This window comes from Phaethon aethereus (genome assembly GCF_964289735.1).
Source record: "Phaethon aethereus genome assembly, chromosome: 3".
In the NCBI taxonomy this organism is placed as follows: domain Eukaryota; kingdom Metazoa; phylum Chordata; class Aves; order Phaethontiformes; family Phaethontidae; genus Phaethon; species Phaethon aethereus.
The window spans coordinates 75,567,451-75,586,326 of NC_138576.1; the positions used below are offsets into that span (position 1 = coordinate 75,567,451).

Sequence of the window (18,876 nt, forward strand, 5' to 3'; positions counted from 1 at the left end):
CTTACCTAGATGTTACTGATTAAAGAATGCATCATCCTGAATTCTTTTGAGTCCTTTTGTTTACTCACATTTTCTTTAGCTTTCTCATTTTAACTTCAGACAGTCGGAGTCTTCTCTAGGTGAAGTTTATGTTTTCTTGCATAGGTGCCCTCTATTCCACAATGCTTCCCCATCTCCTCGTAAATATAAGCTACTTTTTTCTGGTTTAGTGAGTCTTGTTCTCTTAAATATTTAAAGAAATTTCTACCAGCCTTTATAGAAATACTGGCAGTTCTTCTAATTGACCTGTAACTAGCAGGTTTTTTTATATCACCTCTCCTGACATTATTGTAAAGAGGACTGAAAAATCTGTATTTTGCTTATAAATGTGGAGCAGAGATAGCTATGAAAAAACAATCATCTGCCAGATATTCCAAATACCTGACAGTCCTGTCCACTCCTGGTAAACTGAGCTCCATCTGTAACAATGATATATTCACCGTGATAGTAGCAAACAAAAAGAAGGAAGACTTAAACACACCCTAAAATGCTCAAAATAAAGGTATCTAGTGAAATCAGAATGTAATGGTGAAAGATACACGTGTGTACATGTTACTTGTAAGCAATACAAGTCATTTGTTCATCAGTTTAAAAAAAAAAAAAAAAATCTGGTGCATCTAGGAATAATGAAATTTAAACCTTTTTGTTATTTTATGAATAAGTTTTAGATGTAGGTAAGTTTAATTGTTCTGTTTTCAGATTGTTCTAGGATCTTTTTATTGTTTACTTATTCAACACTATATTTTAATATACAGAGAAGTAAGAGTTATCAGTTAAGTTCCAGTTCCTTGTTGTAATACGGTGTATTCCTGTTGTGTTTGGGCTTGTCCAAAAGCGAAATTGCTTAGTTAGCATCTTTTGTAGTCATTTGTCTCCTCAAATATTTTTTTTGGCTAGATTCTAGAGGAAAAAACTAATGCTAAATATTGCTTAGGAATGAAAGTGGTTAGCACATAGGTAGCTCACCATTTTAAAACATTACAGTAGTTGGGGAGTTTTTACATTTTCAATTATTCCTCATTAATGAGTTGTGCATAATTTAATCTCCTATTGCCATACAGGCAGAACAACTTCGACAGCATTATATGAGTAAATCCAATGCAGAAGTTGCAGAAGCCCATCAGGCCTTGCAGCCAGTTCTTCAGACCATTCGGGAGCTCCAGAGAAAGGCAGGTACCTCTTAAGTATTTAGTTTCTGAATTTTGAGATGTTAATATTATTTTTATCTGTTTATCCAGAACTCTAGCTGTTTGTTATCTCTAACAGTTCTCTGAAGGCCTGTTTGGAATGGGACTTGGGCAGCGTGCACGCACGCATACACATGCACACACAGAGCCCCAAAACACATTCTGTGTTCCCCGCATGAAGAGGCACACAGTACTTGATGAACAGATAACTAAAACCAGAAGTATGTGGTGGAATGATTCTAGTGAAGTTTAAGACCATGCTTGATTATTATATTAACTGTGCTTCACCTGTAATTTGGGTAAATAAGTTATAGGTTTTGGCCTTAAAACATTTCTGTGGTGTATCAGATGGTATTTCGGTTACTTTCAAAGGAACTGTTTTTTGACATGCTTTTAGTCATTGTGCTTAAGGCTTAATTGTGTTTAGTCAATATGACAATTCAGGTTTCATGGGAAGGTACAAACCCTTAATGAATTGATGAATACCTGAGTTGAAATCTGGTTGTCACTTGCATAATAGTAAAGAAATAATAAAGAAGTGGGGGCAAATGGCACATGAAGAAGTGAACTTCTGTATCTTCTTTTACCTTTTAAAATTAATAAGGTCACTTCAGTGTTGCTCTAGTAATTTCACAGAGAGCTTCCTTTCTCTGATTAAATGACCTTTTCATCTCTCTTTGGGAGAAAGAAAGAGGAAGCTTTGAGATTACAGTGTCTTCTGTGTGGCTATTCTGTGTAGGTGGCCTTGGTGCATCTAACTCTACTGAAGCAATTTGAAAGTGTGGAAGTAGATGGGAATGTGGAAAAATTCTTAATCATGTATTCACTTAAACAGGAAAGGGGATATTTTTAATGCATACTCTCTTCTTCCACTTTCCATGGAATTTACCGGTCTGTGTTTACGTGTGGCCTAAAGAGCAGTATAAGCCTCTACTGCAATGAATAAATTGGTTGTTTGTTTGAATGTTCATTGATAAATCTGTTCTTTTGCATACAGATACATTTAGGTTCTCCTTGGTGGTTGGATGTCATCCAGACAGCAATACAGTATGCCGTCGATGAGGAGCTTGTTCAACGTGTGCAAAACGAAATAACATGCAACTACAAACAGCAGACTAATAAACTCTCCATGGCAGAGAAGTAAGAGAATAGCTAAAATAGGCTAATGTATACAGTTAAGTCTGCTCAAGTCCTCTTACCAGTTCGTGTTAACAGTTGCAATTAAATAGCAGGCATTTTTGCTTCAGAGCATCTGGGCTGCAATTGAAGTTCATAAAAACAGTCCTGCAAAAAGCATAACTAGATAGAAGATGTGGAAAGAAAAGCAGGAGAATTTAGTTTTTTCCTAGACAAGCATTCTTTTAAATGTTCCTTGGTATTATCTACTGTGGTTTTACAGTCTTCTGCACTCATGCAACTGCTGAGCAAGAAAGATTCAGAGTTTATTGCATTGAAATTGAATAACCTCTAAAAGAAACTAACTTGCTTAAATGGAAAGTATACAGACAATATCAGAAAATCTTTGTGTAACAGCATAAGACAGCATCACTTTTTTTCTGAACAAAGAATTTTGGTTTGGTCTCATGTTAGAGATGACAATACCATCGCTGTGTGCAATTACACAATAATGGATTGGAAGGGACATCTGGAGGTCACTTAGATCAACCCCCAGCTTACAGATCCAGGCCCATGCTCAGAGATTCAGCCTTATCAGGTTGCACAGGGATTTGTCCTGTTGAGTTTAGGGTATCTCCAAGACGGGAGGTTTCATAGCCTCTATGTGAAGTTTGTTCCAGTATTTGACCCACTTTGGGGGGGAACAAATTTTCTTCTGTCTAGTTAGTATTTCCTGTGTTGCATCTTGTGTCCATCGTCTCTTGTCCTTTCACCATACACCTTTGAGAAAAGTTTGGCTCAGTCTTCTCAGTACCTTCCAATTAGATAGATGTAGAAAGCTGTAAGGTGTCTCCTGAGCGGTCTCATTTTTAGGCTGAATAACCCCTTTTCTCCCAGCCTCCTCTTGTATGTTCTGTACTCCAGCTTTGTAAATCCATCACAGAAAAGGGAAACATAGGAAGGAGAGTGGTTTCACAGTTTAACTTCAGGCAGTTTTCTCAATACATGAACAATCCTTATGCTCTTAAATACAGTCTTTTCTGAATCATCTTTGGGTTAAATACATATTTTTTTATTTTATATATATATATAAAAATACATAAAATATTGAATGTGTATATAAAATGTGTATGTGTGTAAATTTAAATGCTTAAAACATGCACAGATTTTAATTAAATATGTAAAGGCATATTCTCCAGTATGACTACTCTGTTATCACGGTCCCGAAAGGTGGCAATTCCTTGCCCTTGCTGGAAGTAAGCATATCTTTTACTTTTCAGCACTTAACATAATCCTGTTGAATAAGCTAGATAAATGTATAAAACTACCTCTTCTTCAAAACTCAGAATTATGCTGAGAAGAAAGAAGGAAATGCTGTCTGTTCAAAATGGATGTTGGGGCCACCCAGCTGGACAGTAGCACTGCAGAAAAGGAGCTTGGGGGTTCTGATGGACACCAAGTTGACCATAAGCCATCTATGTACCCTTGCAGCAAAGAAGACTAATGGTATCCTGGATGGCATTAAACAAAATATTGCCAGCAGGCTGAGGCAGGTGATCCTTTCCGTCTACTCAGTGCTCATGAGGCCACACCTGGAGTACTCTGTGTCCAGTTATGGGCTCCCCAGTACAAGAGAGATGGACATACTGAAGAGAGTCCGACAAAGGGTCAAGAAGATGATGAAAGGACTGTGGCATCTCACATATAAGGAGAGACTGAGAGAGCTGGGACTGCTAGCGATTTGGGGGGCAGTTCTTCTCAATGTATATAAATACCTAAAGGAAGGGTGCAAAAGAGATGTAGCCAGGCTCTTCTTAGCAGTGCTCAGTGACAGCACAAGAGGCACTGAGCACAAACTGAAATGCAGGAGGTTCCTTCTGAACATCAGGAAACACTTTTTTACTGTGAGGGTGGCTGAGCACTGGCACAGATTGCCCAGAAAGTTTGTAGAGTCTCCATCCTTGGGCATCATCCTGAGAGCATCCTTAGAGCAGCCAGCTCTAAGTGACCCTGCTTGAGTAGAGGGATTGGACAAGACAACCTCCAGAAGTCCCTTCCAACCTCAACCAATCTTTGAGTCTGTGATATTAACATTTCATGGATAAGTGTTACTTGAGAATGATGGCATCTCATTCTGGTCAAAATAAATTTGAGGAAAGAATTGTTTTCATGTTCACGCTGAGCTCATATGCCTATGCATCTATCTATATGCTTGCCTGTGTCATACTGGTGAAAAATTCAGGGTTTTTCCTCACTTGAAATGAGCTATTTAGGAAGTATCTTTTTAAATTGTTGCTGCTTATGGGTCGTATAACTTTGGAAAACCTATCTGCGACTCAACTCTCCCTGTTATAGAATAGGGATAAAACTTATTTCCTTTGTAATTTATTTTAGCATATGTAATAAAAACAAACAGCGTCTTATGAGGCATTACTGGTCAGTGGTGGAAGCAACAAGTGTTTATTTCTAGTCGAGTATTAGAGATGGTTAATCCAGGGTATAGTGTGGGAGACTTCTATAAATCTGAAATATTTTACAACTGATAGTATTAACAACAGACTTGTTACTGCAATTTATATGTATTTTCAGACTACCTGGTTAGGCACACTTGTCTATTTTATATTAAAATGCATATTGCTTAAGTAGGTAATTTTAAATTCCAGACTTTAGTAGTGTTAAACCTGTGCTTTTCCCTCCACGCTTTACAAAAGGGATCTTTTGGATCAAACCTTCCATATGAGATAGAACCACAGTCTTTAGTACGCTGTCTTGTATTCGAATGCCAGACCTTGTATGAATGGTGTACTCAGCAAAAGACCTCTGCTCAGAGGACAAACACAATATAGGAAGTGCTTAACTGGTATTTATGTTCCCACTCCAGTCAAGAAAGACAGCTAAGTTTTAGGAAAATAGTTCACTGTCATGTCCGTTTAACAATTTTAACTTTGCAAGCTAACTTGCAAAAGGCAGTATATTTTTGTGATGGATGCATGTCTGCTGTGAGTTGCACAGGTGCATTGAAAATCAGTTTGTTGGCCAACAGATGCCAATAAGACTATAAGTATGTGCAGTTGTTTACCTTTAGTAGATTTGTGTTGTGCACCAGAATGTTGCAGGCTGGTGTTGACTACTGATATTCGGTTGCATCTCTCAAGTCTTGGAAAGAGTCTTTCTATTGTACAAATACCAGCCCACTGTCTCAGGGGATACAAGGGAATGATTTCTAACAGTTAGCATTACATGTAGTAGTAATAAGCATTTGCTTATGATATGAGCTTCATATGTTATTCTATGTTGCTATTTTGCTATTTCTCTTCTACTTCAAAATACTGAGTTAAGTTTGGATTCGGTGACTCAGTGTGCAATTAATTCCGTTTTTCTTTAAATCAGATTCCGTGACTGCAGAGGCCTTCAATACCTGCTCACAACCCAGCTGGATGAAGTGAAGAAATTCCAGAAGATTGTAAGAGAAGCAGTGAAAAACTTAGAAGGCCCTCCGTCGAAGCAGGTTATTGAGGCTGCCACTATCTGCCATTTGCGACCTGTTAGACTCCCACTCAACAAGTATGTCTTGAAAACAGAAAATATACTTTAGAGGTGTATTATTAAGTTTTCTTTTGTTTGCAATAAGAGATTAAAGCCTTTATTCTGTACTCAGTGTTTGTATGCACACAGATATCACAGATCCATTTATTAGAATCCTAACCTTACTTTGATTTTATTCTTATAAGATCTTTTCCTGTCAGTTATTATATTGAGTGTACATAAAACTGTTAAATTGTTCTTATCGAAGGACTTCGTGTGGGTTTTTTATGTTGGAATAGGGAATTACAGGAAATACTTTGGTTTCTGATGAAATTGAGTGCTTTTTTTCCTATCTTCTGTATTGCAGCTGTGTCTTTTGTAAGGCCGATGAGTTGTTCACAGAATACGAGTCAAAGCTCTTTTCTCATACGTAAGTTCATAGCTTTATAAACTTCTTGCTATAAAAAAAAGTGAAATTGGATTGTCTTATACTTTCTACTTTAAGCTTTCTGAAATAACTTTATGAACAAATTATATCAACTTCTTACTAGTGGCCTTCATAACCATTTTATTAGTCAGGTTTAATTTTCTATGTAAATTTCATTTGAAAAAGTTGTGTACAAGGAATGTATGCCACTTTTATTGAGCTGCTATAATATGACTACGCATTTGAAATGAAGTGTTGAAGTGTTTAGAAAATGTGTGTATAAATAGAAGTATGTTAATTAAACACATATTCCTGTTTGTGCAAATATTTGCTGTCCGGTTGCAAATGGTATAATACCATACTCATTCATAGATTTTTTTTTTTTTTTTTAAATTCTGTATAATTCGTAAAGTAACAAAACTTGACTAAAGCCACAATGAGAGAGGAGATTTCAGACATGCAGCTCTGAGCCGAAAGAAGGGTTGCACCAGCACATGATACGAGACGTATCTGTAGTGGACAGTACTGGGAGGCATAGACTACAGCCCTCTGCACACTTTGTCTTTGACTTATATCTCTCATATCACAATGTCAAAATTGGAGTAAAAAATCTTGAGGTCAAAGAGGAGACATTTTGAAAAGTCTTTACCAGTGGGAGCTCTGTTACCTAATGATTACTGGAATCGTTAGTGTGTTTCTGAATTAGCATAGCTTGTCAAGGAGGGAACTGGGAAGTTGTAGTGTTCTTAAATAGCTCAATAGACAGGAAATTTTGCATGCGCGTTTAACTGCAAGTCTTGCTGATTGAAGAAGCCAGAATTGCAAATTTGTAAATCAATGTGATATTAATAAGTGTTAACTACTGAAAGATAATTAAGATGCGTAAGCCTTTACAAAAGCTGTTGATGATTTTGAGCTGACAAAGTGGCCTGTACAGTGATTTCATTGCTGGTACTGAGGTCACTGTGTTCAAAGCAAGCTTTTGGGATATACAGTAATAAACAGTTGTTTGGGGTTTTTTTTGGTTTGCTTTATCCTTTAATCAAATATTAGAAGGCTGAAATACATGGTGAATAAGTAGAAATGGATGTGGAAGTACAAAATCAGTGATAAGTGTCATGTTGGGTTTGTTTTTAAGTGTTAAAGGCCAAATGGCAATATTTGAGGAGATGATAGAAGATGAAGAAGGGCTTGTTGATGACCGTTTGCCCACCACAAGTAGAGGACTGTGGGCAACCAGTGAAACTGAACGTGCCTTGAAAGCTATTCTCTCCTTTGCCAAAGCTCACCGAATGGATGTTAAGCTAACTGAAGAAGGCAGCATATTTCTGGAACTCTTTGAAGCATGGAAAAAGGAATATAAGGTACAGTAAATGAAATGGTGATGAAACAATTGTGTAGTCCATTTAATGTAATGTAAACAAATTTAAGCTGAATATGAACAAATCTAAGCTGTATTCCCGAAATTAGGGTTTGCCTACTTGGTTACTGATCACCTACTTACCTCAAATTGGTGGTGCTACTTAGGAGTAAGACTTAATCTGGAGCTGCCTAAAAAAAAAAAAAAGGTTAGTGTAACACAGTGCAAAACCTTTTTAAACAAAATGGCATCTCAATCAGCATTTAGGTATCTCAAAGTTATTAAACACCTAATGAAGTTGTGCTACTCTCACAAAGTCAGGTCACTTGCTTAGGGTACCAAAGTGCTGATTGGAGAATAATGACCCTAGCTGTTCTCATGCGTCATTATTTTGTCTTTGGCTTGTAGCAGTTCACAAAAGGAGGAGGACATAAGGTAGCCAGTTACCAAAGCATTGCTATGTGTTGGGGATTTTCTGCTGCAAGAAGGGAACACAGTCTCTTCATGTCCTTTGAACTTTAGGAAGCAAAAGGTGGGACTGATATGCCAATGAGAATGAAAACAGTGCCGTTATGATTCCATCTGTTAGGACTTGGAGATACTGATTCAATTGTCCATACTACTCTAATCTACATTCAGCTACAGGGATGATACTCTGTAAAATAACCCTTAAATCTAAACCAAGCTTGTGTTAATGACCAGAAATTGGCCGTTTGCACCCCACCCCAAACTACCTAATTTATTAACGTAATAAAAAGAACCACAGACAATTTGTGGTTAAATTTAATGAAACCATAAATGCTCTGAAAACAAAAGTGAGGTGATTTTTTTGCTGCTGTTTCTTAGTCACAGAGACTTTTTTTAGTAGTGTTTTTTCAAATAAGGGAAGCTTTGTGCAGTTCAGACAAATGTTTAATATGCACAAACTCTGACTTAGAGGAGGAAGCAAAAGTAACAGCCAGGCTTTTCCATTAGTTAATACTAACTGAAGAACTTTTGTGCACATTTAGTGAAGAAATTGAATGAATACTTGAAGCTACTCCTGGGATTTCTGAGAAAGCATCAGGTGGCAGTAGAATTATTAATATAATGAAAAGGAAACTTCAGTTAACTGATGTTACTTGAATTACCCTTTAGAGTGGCAACCAAGAGCCTTTCTAATTTGCTGTAGTCATGCTGTCTGGTTTTTGGTTTTGTTTTTGTTACTTTGTGGTTGGGTGGTTTTTTGTTTTTTTTTTAAGAAAAATAACTTTAGCTTAGTTTCTCCCTAGTTTTAGTTTAGTTTAGTTAGTTTTGGGGGAGTAACCTGCCTTCAACTTACTCTCTGTCCTTATCCTGTATGCCAGGTTTAATACACAGTAATTTTACCTTGTAATCTAGGCATAGCTCAAAACAAATGCTTCAATAGTCTTTCTTGAGCTAAAAGAAAAACCCCGACCAAGCAACCCCCCCCAACAACTGGGTGTTTAGAAATATCTTTACAATTGAGAAATCAGAAATTGAGAGACAGTAATTTTTGACCTTTGCAAATGGTCTTAATTTCAGTAAGATCACTGAAATTTTTTATATAATATGTAAATAGTGGAAAGTTTGTGAAAAAGTATTTTACAGTATTATCAGTAATTTAAAAGTAATGTCTGTTTATATGTACAGTATACTTCCAGTTGTAGCCATTTCTTTTGTAGAAAGCCAGAATTTACTTTTTCTGGGGTAAATTGAATTTGATGTTATCTTCACCCTGTGCTTGTCTGTGCTATTATCAAGACTGCTCAGACTGTTAACATATCTTTAAAACATACTTCATCTTTGAGAAGCAGTCTTAGTACTATGATAGCTTTCTGTTCAAAGTCACTTAATCATTTTTTATTACTTTGTTCAGCATTTGCTTCGTCTTGCAAGGCATTTTGTTTTAGTTTTATTAGTTATTTTAATAGTAATAGTTGTAGAAGAAATGAGACACAGCTATTTATAGTTGTTCATAAAGAGAGGCTGGAGAAGAAAGCAGGCAAGGTGATCTCTATACTGCTTCTTTTCCTTCACAGTTTGTTATTGTTGTGGCTGAATTATTGTAAAGAATATTATCCCTTACTCCAAAAAGATTTTCACATTATACATTGTATGGCAGAGTCATATAAAGGGAACTTAACTCAGTTCTGCTACTAATTTGTTGAAGCTTTTTCTTATAGCTGCTTCATGAATATTGGATGGTACTGAGGGATCACGTGTCTGCTATTGATGAACTGGCAATGGCTACAGAACGGCTGAGAGTGCGTCATCCTGATGAGCCAAAGCCAAATCCACCAGTTCTCCACATCATAGAACCACATGAGGTAAAGTATTTGGCAGGAAAGAAATGTGGGGTTTTTTTCTGAGAGAACTGACCTCCTATAAAAATAAATCTGTATCCGGATCTGTGTATAAGGTCTGTGATACGCCTCTGTTTCCATTTCAGAAAGCCTTGTTGGAGTAAAGACTACTTACCTATTTCTACGTTCAGTGTATGGGCCTTTTTGAGCTTGTAACTCTTATTTTGAGATATTTTTATCAGCCTTCTGACTGTAAGAGTGGTGTGTTTCCAAAGGATTGCTGTCCTTCCAGCAGCAGGTGAATGGTTCTGGGACCTTTCTCTATAATTGCCCAGTTTTCCAAGCTGGTGGAAAATTAAGGTGACCTGATTTCTTGTCCATATTGCCACTTTCCATAAGGACCTAAAAACCAGTAGTGAAAACCTAAAAGACAAATCTTTTTTTCAGTGTCTTGGCATTTCTGAGCTACCTCTGAGACACTCTCTGTTCGTGAACATAAAGAAAATGCTGTGTTGATATACGTTTTCAATAAAAATATTTTGTGCTTTTTTTAGTGATATTCAGTGTTAGGTAAAAGTACTTCTTTCTGTAGGGAAATATCTGTTTCATCTGTGTATTAAAGCTATTTTTAAAATGGAGCACTTTGATTAATAAATGTTTAACAAAGTCTAAGACTTATGTATGTATTTGCAACAATAAAAGAAACACCCATTACTTTGGCCTACATCCTTTGGGTCCTTGCCTCTTCTGCAGTATTAGTAACTACACCACTACCAACTGTAATTAATCTAAAAAGAAGTCATCTTGATGTTTCTATCTTTGGTTAAATGAAAAGTGAAAGCTTCTAAGAAGTATAAGGAAAGTAATTAATTGTTTCTTACACATTGTTTTTGGAACCAGCAGTAGAGTCTAGGATCTATTGGGCTGTAAGAAGATAGATGATAAATGGAATGAAGTTTGCAAGAAAGTTTTAAAAAAATATTTTTAAATTGGTTTTGTCTCTGGAAAGAACCAGTAATATGGATTAAAACAATAAAGAGCAAGTTTGTATGCCTCGTAGGTCTCAGTCCATTCATAGTACTGTGTTCATAACTGGGTACAGGAAAGGAATAGATAATCAAGTTTGCTTGGGGAGAAGCATATTTTAAATTTCCAGGATGAGCTGTTCTTCTGTCTGTCCCCAGTAAATAATTCAGTTGAATTTTGCAAAAAAATTAATTTGAGCCTTATTGTAGAACTTAACTACTTTTTTCTTTTTTGAATATGTTTGATACTGTTTCCACAGGTAGAGCAAAATCGAGTGAAACTGTTGAATGACAAGGCAGTTGCCAAATCACAGCTTCAAAAGAAATTAGGACAACTTCTCTATCTCACTAATCTGGAGAAAGTAAGGTTTACAGTTCCTTGGTCTTTTACTAAGTGTTGTACTCTACCTAGTGGAAGAAACCTACTGTTATTTTTATTTAAAACTTGTATTTTAAAGTAAATGTATTTTCTGTAATGACTCATTATGTGTTGAAATTGTGTGGTGTTTTTTGTGTTACTGTATAGTCATAAGGTTATTTATTATATTTGTATTTTGGCTATTTGCTTAATTACGTGGCTATAAAACTATGAACTATTTTTAGATGGTTAAAACTTTCATTAAAACTAACTGGGCCATGTTTAGTAGAAGCCTTATAAAATCATGTACCTCTCCACATATACTTGCTATGAAGAGCTTGCCTTTGAAAACAGAAGGACAAGCAGGTCTGTAGGTTAAATAACTGTGTGTGTAGCGGGGGGGGGGGCACACAAAACAAACCAACCAAAAAACCAAAAAAACCCAAAAGCCAAACAAACCCCATGTATGTTGCATTATTTTCATAATTGTTCAAGTACAGTTATGCTTAAATAAGCATAGTTAAGCATGACTAATTATATTTAAGTGTTTTTACAAGAATGTAAAGCTGATAGAAAATATGAGGAGTTTCTTGTTTGAAGCTTGTATTTTACCAGGGTTTTTCAAAGTTGTAGCAGAGATGCAGATGCTAGCTGAAGGACTGCAGTATGAATAATGCCCCTTTAACTTATCATAAACTACATTTTTTTTAAACTCCTTTATATAGACTTAACTTATTCATGAATGATGTTTTTTAATTTGCTCACACTTTTTCTTAAGAACTTTTTTTTTCCTAGAAGCTTGTTTTGAGTATAGAATAACTTTTTTTTTGTTGAAACACGAAGTTTATTTCCTTTTTCTACTTATAGTCTCAGGATAAAACTACTGGGGGAGTGAACCCAGAACCATGTCCAATCTGTGCACGTCAACTGGGAAAACAGGTAAGATAGTCAGCAGGCTTTTGTTTTTAGAACGTCTTTACCTAGATCTGAATCTGTTGTGTGTCAAATTTTCAACATCTGATTTGAAGTGAACGTTGTATTGAAACAGGGGAATAAGCCCTTTCCTGTAAAGTACCAGCCAGCCTCTCCCCTGAAATAACACCTTGCTCAGTTGCAAGCACCCCTACTGCCTTTAGCTGTTAACAGCAATGCTCAAGTGTTTTGACAGAAGTGTTCAAAGAATGTACATGGCTGACTGTTTTACAACGCTCAAGTTTTGCTTTCATACTTTTGTCAGAAAAATTTCTTTGCCATTTGTAAGCTAACAGAATGAAGAAATAGATAAGCTTCTGCAGTATACACTTGTATTTTACTATAACTGCTCTTACTGGTAGGGTTTTTTTTCTTCTAGACTTCAAAGAAATGGATATTAACTATGTAAACAGTAGTAAAAAAAAAAAAAACAAAACCCACACATAAAATAAAGACTGGAAATCCAGAAATCTGGATTTCTGTCCCCACCACTTACCTCCTCTACTGCAGGAGTTGAAATTTAAGTAAGATTTAATCGAAACCAATCTATATCATAAAGTAAAAAGCCATAGTTTTTACTTTACTTACCATGCATTAGGTAAAAACATGAAAGGACTCCTGGACAATCAAACTAAATTTGCACTTTTGTTAGGGTAGCTATTTTAAGGTGGTTTAGTTTCTGTTGGCTTTATAGACATGTGTAAGCATGAACCACTGTCCTGCTGTGTTTCCAAAACCCCTCTGTGCTCTTCTTCCTGGGGTAATAGAGGTTTTTACAGAGAACAGTTGTTTACTCCGTGGACTGCCATTATGCTACATCTCTGAGCTGGAAGAGTTCGCTAAAAGGAAAAACAGTCTTTTCTTTAACTTTGGCTGAGCCTGCCACTTGAGATGATAGTAGTCTCACGTTGCAAGGAAAGTTTAAAATGCCTTGCATCCTGTTTCTGCATGATTGAAAGAACCTTACAAAGCTTAAAAGATCTTTTGTTTGATAATCAGTTTTTTAGTCAATTCCCTCTGCTACTTGGACCCATGAAAATGATATTTTTTTCTCTTAAGAGTGGCCTATAAAACAGACTAGTACAGAGTAAGACACTATTTCTAGGTGCACAAACACTGGTTTAAAAGTTACTCCTCTATTAAGGTCACAGCTGACACATATATGTTCTAGGCTCGCAGAGGAAGGACAGCTTCTGCAATGCAATCTTTTGTTTATAATGCATTCTGTAAAAAAAAAAAAATATTAAGCCTCTCTGTTCAAAAATCTTCTTTTTTCTTAAATCCAAAAATGTTGTCTAGGACGTAACAATATGTAAAAATTAAAGCAGTTTCTTTAGGACTTTTTTAATAAAGACTGATTTAATATGAATGTATAGATAAAGACTCTTACAGCAGGCAAATACAAACATTTGTGTAATGTTTAAAAAAAATGTTGTAAATACTTAATCTGTATATTTAACCTATGCATTAAGAATCACTGTTCATAGAAATGAAAGACTGTAACATCTTTTCTCAAGCTTAGAACTGAGAAAATGCAAAAAGCGAACAATAAATGCGGAGAACTTATGTGGATCATGAATCTTTCTATGCTGGAAAACTTTGAAATCCAGGCTTTTTAGCTAGTAAAAAATCTAAAACTTTTCAGTTTTAATCTGATGAGTTTCATGATAATAAAGTAATGTTTCTATGAAGGTGTAATTTATCATGTTTTAGTGCACTGTTTTTCTTCCGCATTAATCTAAAACTGATCCTGTGTTGTATTGTTTTTTTTAATTCCCTTCGTAGTGGGCAGTGCTGACGTGTGGACATTGTTTTTGTAATGAGTGTGTAGCTATCATCATAGAACAGTACAGCGTTGGCACCCGCCGGAGCTCAATTAAATGCGCCATTTGCAGACAGACAACATCTCATAAAGAAATATCGTATGTCTTCACTGCAGAAACTGCAAATCAGGAGGATGATATTCCTGTAAAGGTATGTTGTTTATGTGAGCTTTGTGGTCCAAACTTTCAGCAGTGCCTGTTGTGTTTTGTTGCATAGTGCATTTAGGCAGACAAATCTACCACATAGTTTTACAAGCAGGTTCACTTTTTAAAACAGGATACCTTTTTAACACCTACTCTTTATATGTGCCTGAGGAAAGGCCTTGTAGATGGATTAGAAAATTACACAACTGTTGAAGTAATGCTGTCTTGGGGTGCTGGGGTTTACCTTTTGTTGAGCTTTAGTTATGGGTTTTTTTGTTTAAGCACTTGAGACTGAGTAGAAATAAATGCTGTTTGTATGCAGGTGATTAATTTTTTTGGTTGTGATGGTTTGGCTTTTTGTAGCTAAGGAGACATGAGGCTTTTTGGAGGTATAGTTTTTCTGTGTTTGCTTGAAATTAGTAGTTTGAGAAAGCTACCTGTACAATAAGGCTGTTAGGATAATGTAAATATTTTAAATTGGTAAGTCATCATTGTTAGCCAGAGAATTAAGATTAGTCATTGGGAATGTTTCTCAAGCTAACTGAGCAGTAGAGCATAATTAGGAGGGAAAAAATTACTACTTTAATAGGGTTGAGTGAACATTAAAAACCTGAAGGGAGATTATATTTATGCTTCCTCCATCTAACTTGTCCACTAATAAGTTAGTGGACAGCTTCTAATGAGTATATTCAGTAACTTGTCCCAAAGCTTATTCAGCAATAAGTCAAATCACAGTAGAGAAAATAAATAATATTTTACAGGATAAAATTTTTTCTATTAAAAACAATGCTTTTCTTTGGAACCTGTTGACCATGAATTTGTTCTTTGGAGAAAGGTTTCTCGGGTGTTATATTGGGGACATTCCCTTTTCTTTTCCCTACAAGTGAATCATCAATAAAATGGTTGTGAGGCCACTTTCTTTAAGCTCACCGAAAACTCTTTTGCTTAAGTTGTGTCGTGTAAACTTTTTCTCCGTATTCTAGATGAGTGTTGACTCTGTGCAGCTGGATACTTTGCAACAGTATTATTTCAGGGGGTTTTTTGTTTGAAAAATCAAAAGGGAAACTTTGGAAGAACTACTAGTGCTTCTTGCCTGTTTTAAACTTGTTGGTATTTAGTTAAAGCCTTGCTGACTGGATACATATACCTACTGAAAAGATGACTGGTGAATAAAGAGTGACTTTTTGGTCTTAAAACGGCTCCCTGCCTGGGCAATTTCTTTCTTAAGGCTTTCTGCTGATAATGTATGGCTCTGTTGAAGACTAGTATCTGTGTTTGCCACTGAGACTTTCTGTGTTTATTCCTTTCAGCCTGGCTTTCTAAGGAGACAAGGTCTTTTCATTGTACTATCTTAGGCTTCTCCCTTAATTTAGCAACCCATTAGATCATTTCAAGCAGCTTGACAGAGAATCTGAGTTTCAAAGGTAATTTTCTACAAGTCTTATTAAAATAGCCATCCACATAAAGTATGACTCCTGGTTAGTAAAATACTGTGGCTTGACTTTCCCCTTACTATAAAAGATATTTTAAAGTTCAAGTCTGTGGGGGAAACTCTATTTCTAACATGTGCGCCTTCCTAACGACAAAAGTTAATGAACCTCTAGACATGTGTGTGTAGGAGATCAGGCCTGGTTGCACTGTTTTATCTACTTTTGGTAACAGAGCGTTTTCATTGGGTTGGAGGCAGGGGTGGAGGAAGAGACAGCATCTCCATGAGTCTTCAGCAATGCTAGCACATGTAGTGCATAGGTACAGTTTTGCTTTGCACAAATCTGTTACAGAAAAATGTTAAGCCAAAAAACTGTGGTTACTGCAGTTGTGGAAAAAATAGAGGATTCTAGACTAAAATGCAAAAGTAAAAGACTAATATTGGTAATGTTTTGATTTAGATGATACTGCTATCTTTAAAATATGGTGATAATACAGCTGGACATACCAATCACAGTTTTAATCTGGTTAGTATAGTCAAAAGTAGTAACAAAATGTGCTAGCAAAGGCTTCCATGGTATCTGTGCAAGTCTCCTTGAACCTTGCAGGTATGCTAGGGTTGCTGACCTGTACTGAAGTCAATGCTACCATGTTCACACTAATTATGTCAGCCTCCCTGGACACCTGGAATTCTGTTTTATGAGTAGATGCCTCCTAACTCAAATTGTTAGATTTTGAAGTAGTTGACAGCATGTGGCACCAGGGGGAGTAAATAAGTTAGTTATTTTTGAAGTGTTAGTTATTAGGACCTTGTTTCGTATGTGTCCTTTAACAGATTATTTCCTCAGGGTTTAGAAGTATCACTCTGTTTCTAACAAGAAAATTTCAAATATGTTTCATAAATTGCATTAAAAAATAAAGAAAACAAATTTCATAAGTAAAACACAGAAAGAACATGTCAACTACTGTTCTGTGTAAAGGGTTGTAGTGTTTTCTTGAAGTATTTCTGCATCAAAAACTTCAGGCAAAGTGAAAATATGAATTCTGTGTGAATTCATATGACATCTTGAGCAAGATCCATTCTTATTTCACAGAAAATTAACAATTTATACTGTAGCTTCACTGTATGTACTATCAAAACAAGTAGCATTGTTAAAAAATAAAAGATTTCTACCTCATATCCCTTTAAGGACAGTTAACAAAGACTAACTCACTTAGTATGGCTTCTATAGAACACTGAGGTTAAGATCAATATCTTGGAGTATATATGTGAAAATTCTGTGATTTATTCAGCATTTATATTTTCATCTGAACTTTCTCAGTCCCTCTGGTCTCTTTCAGTATTCAGTGCTTCTCAGGTTTTTTTTTCTTTTTCCTTCTGTTGTTTCATATACATCTTGCTCTTTTTTGTACCAGCGCTAGCCACTTAAGTTAATGCCTTACAGGCAGAAGGACTACTGTGAATGGGAGCATTTTATACTGAGAGAGAGAGAACAGGCATCCCTGCATGTTTTGGTTCTGTAAAAGCTTTCAGTGTCTGGTCAGTATTACAGTGGGTATTGCTAGCTTGTCATGTGAGACTGAAACTGTTTGTTAGAGGGTAGTTTTGATTCTAATGTGTGCTGTTCCATAATTAGAACTAGTTAATCTGTTTATAAATACTTATCTGGATATTCAATAAAATGACAAACTTGGGGTGTATGGCTAATGAGTGGGGTAACATTTTCTTTAAGACAGACAGAAAACCAAGAACTCTTAATAGCAAGGATACTTCTATCAGTTTCATCTCTCCATAAATATTGAGAACAAAATTGAAATTTCTTGTGCGCTGTGAACCAAAGCTTTAGTCAACTGTTAGTTCAATGACAAGTCTAATATAATGTAAGTGGAGGGATGGAGAACTTTGCATACTTAGTTATCTTGCTCAAAAAATAGAGCAAAAAGACTGTAACTACTTTGATCATCGTGCTGCTGTTTTCTTCACCATAGTTCCTCTGACTGATCTTGTACAAAGTCACATTTGTAACACCTGAGTCACAGGAGTTCTGAAGAGTGGAAAAATCAACAACAGTGGCTAAAGCTACTATCTCTTATAGCAGGGAAAAATGGGACCTACGGTTAGGTCCAAAAAAAGTCTCTGAGGAAAAGACAGGCAGAGCAGATAAGCCAGAATTGTCATCATTGAATCAGAGAGGAATGGTATCAGAAAAACACTAAAATCACCCTGAAATATATAAGAAATACCATAAGTTAGTCTTGGATCTCCTAACTGTAGGTGGTTATGATTGGCAGGCAGCTGCCTTAAGGCTACAAATGTGTCATTCATCCTTGCAGATCATAACACCTACTGACATAAGCATTTTTAATTCTGTTTGACTTTCGGCAACAGTGTTAATGTCTACCAGGTGCAACAGAGGACATGAAAAAAGCTGGTTTATTTCTATGTCTATGACAGAGTTGGAATCACTATGGAAGACCCTGAGAAATAAAATGGTACTGCTTATTGCAGCCTTCGGTAAAACAGTCTGCAGAAAATCTTTTACATGTATTTATGGGGCATTCATTTAGCTGCATAACATATGAATGATTGAGCAACCCAGCATTGGTTCCCAACTTCTGACATCCTTCCCCACCAATTCTGCAAGCAGCATAACTTCAATAAATTTGATCTGTCATTGTAGCAAGCCAACATAGTTAATTCAATGTTCAGAGGACAGGTGCAGACAGAAATAAAACAATATTTGTCCAGTTGAATCTTGTGCAGCTTGAAATTACTATGTATGTAAGAACTAGTAACAAAATTAAATGAGGGCTGCTTAAAAAAAACACATTAGGTAAAATTGCCATAATACAAAGTAGATACTGATGGAAATAGAGGGAGATCCTAAAGAACTGTTTCTCAGAATCCTCTTCCCAGCATGAGGGGAAAGGGAGGAGTACGGAAATCAAAGTGGACAAGAGGTAGAATGTATTATTGGATTCATTAAGCACTGAAATGCTAAAGAGAGGCAAGGAGAATCTCCATCCCCTACTGGATATGGCGGGGAACATTGTCTCCAAGGACGAGGACAAGGCTGAGGTACTTAATGCCTTCTTCGCCTCAGTCTTTAATAGCCAGTCCAGGTATCCACAGGATATTCAGCCCCCTGAGCTGGAAGACGGGGAT

The 18,876-nt window shown here is 36.2% G+C and overlaps 1 protein-coding gene across 3 annotated transcripts in view; it reads left to right on the top strand.

The window, feature by feature from the left end:
- SHPRH (SNF2 histone linker PHD RING helicase) overlaps window positions 1-18,876 on the top strand; it is a gene marked incomplete at both ends in the record, with an annotated part of 51,286 nt that overhangs the window by 25,287 nt on the left and 7,123 nt on the right. For all 3 annotated transcript variants that reach the window (XM_081998464.1, XM_081998465.1, XM_081998466.1), the window contains 9 exons: window positions 1,101-1,208; window positions 2,224-2,366; window positions 5,733-5,906; window positions 6,235-6,297; window positions 7,433-7,658; window positions 9,841-9,984; window positions 11,246-11,347; window positions 12,211-12,282; window positions 14,101-14,289. In XM_081998464.1, the coding sequence (XP_081854590.1) occupies window positions 1,101-1,208; window positions 2,224-2,366; window positions 5,733-5,906; window positions 6,235-6,297; window positions 7,433-7,658; window positions 9,841-9,984; window positions 11,246-11,347; window positions 12,211-12,282; window positions 14,101-14,289 (1,221 nt within the window). The remainder of the gene's footprint in view (window positions 1-1,100; window positions 1,209-2,223; window positions 2,367-5,732; window positions 5,907-6,234; window positions 6,298-7,432; window positions 7,659-9,840; window positions 9,985-11,245; window positions 11,348-12,210; window positions 12,283-14,100; window positions 14,290-18,876) is intronic.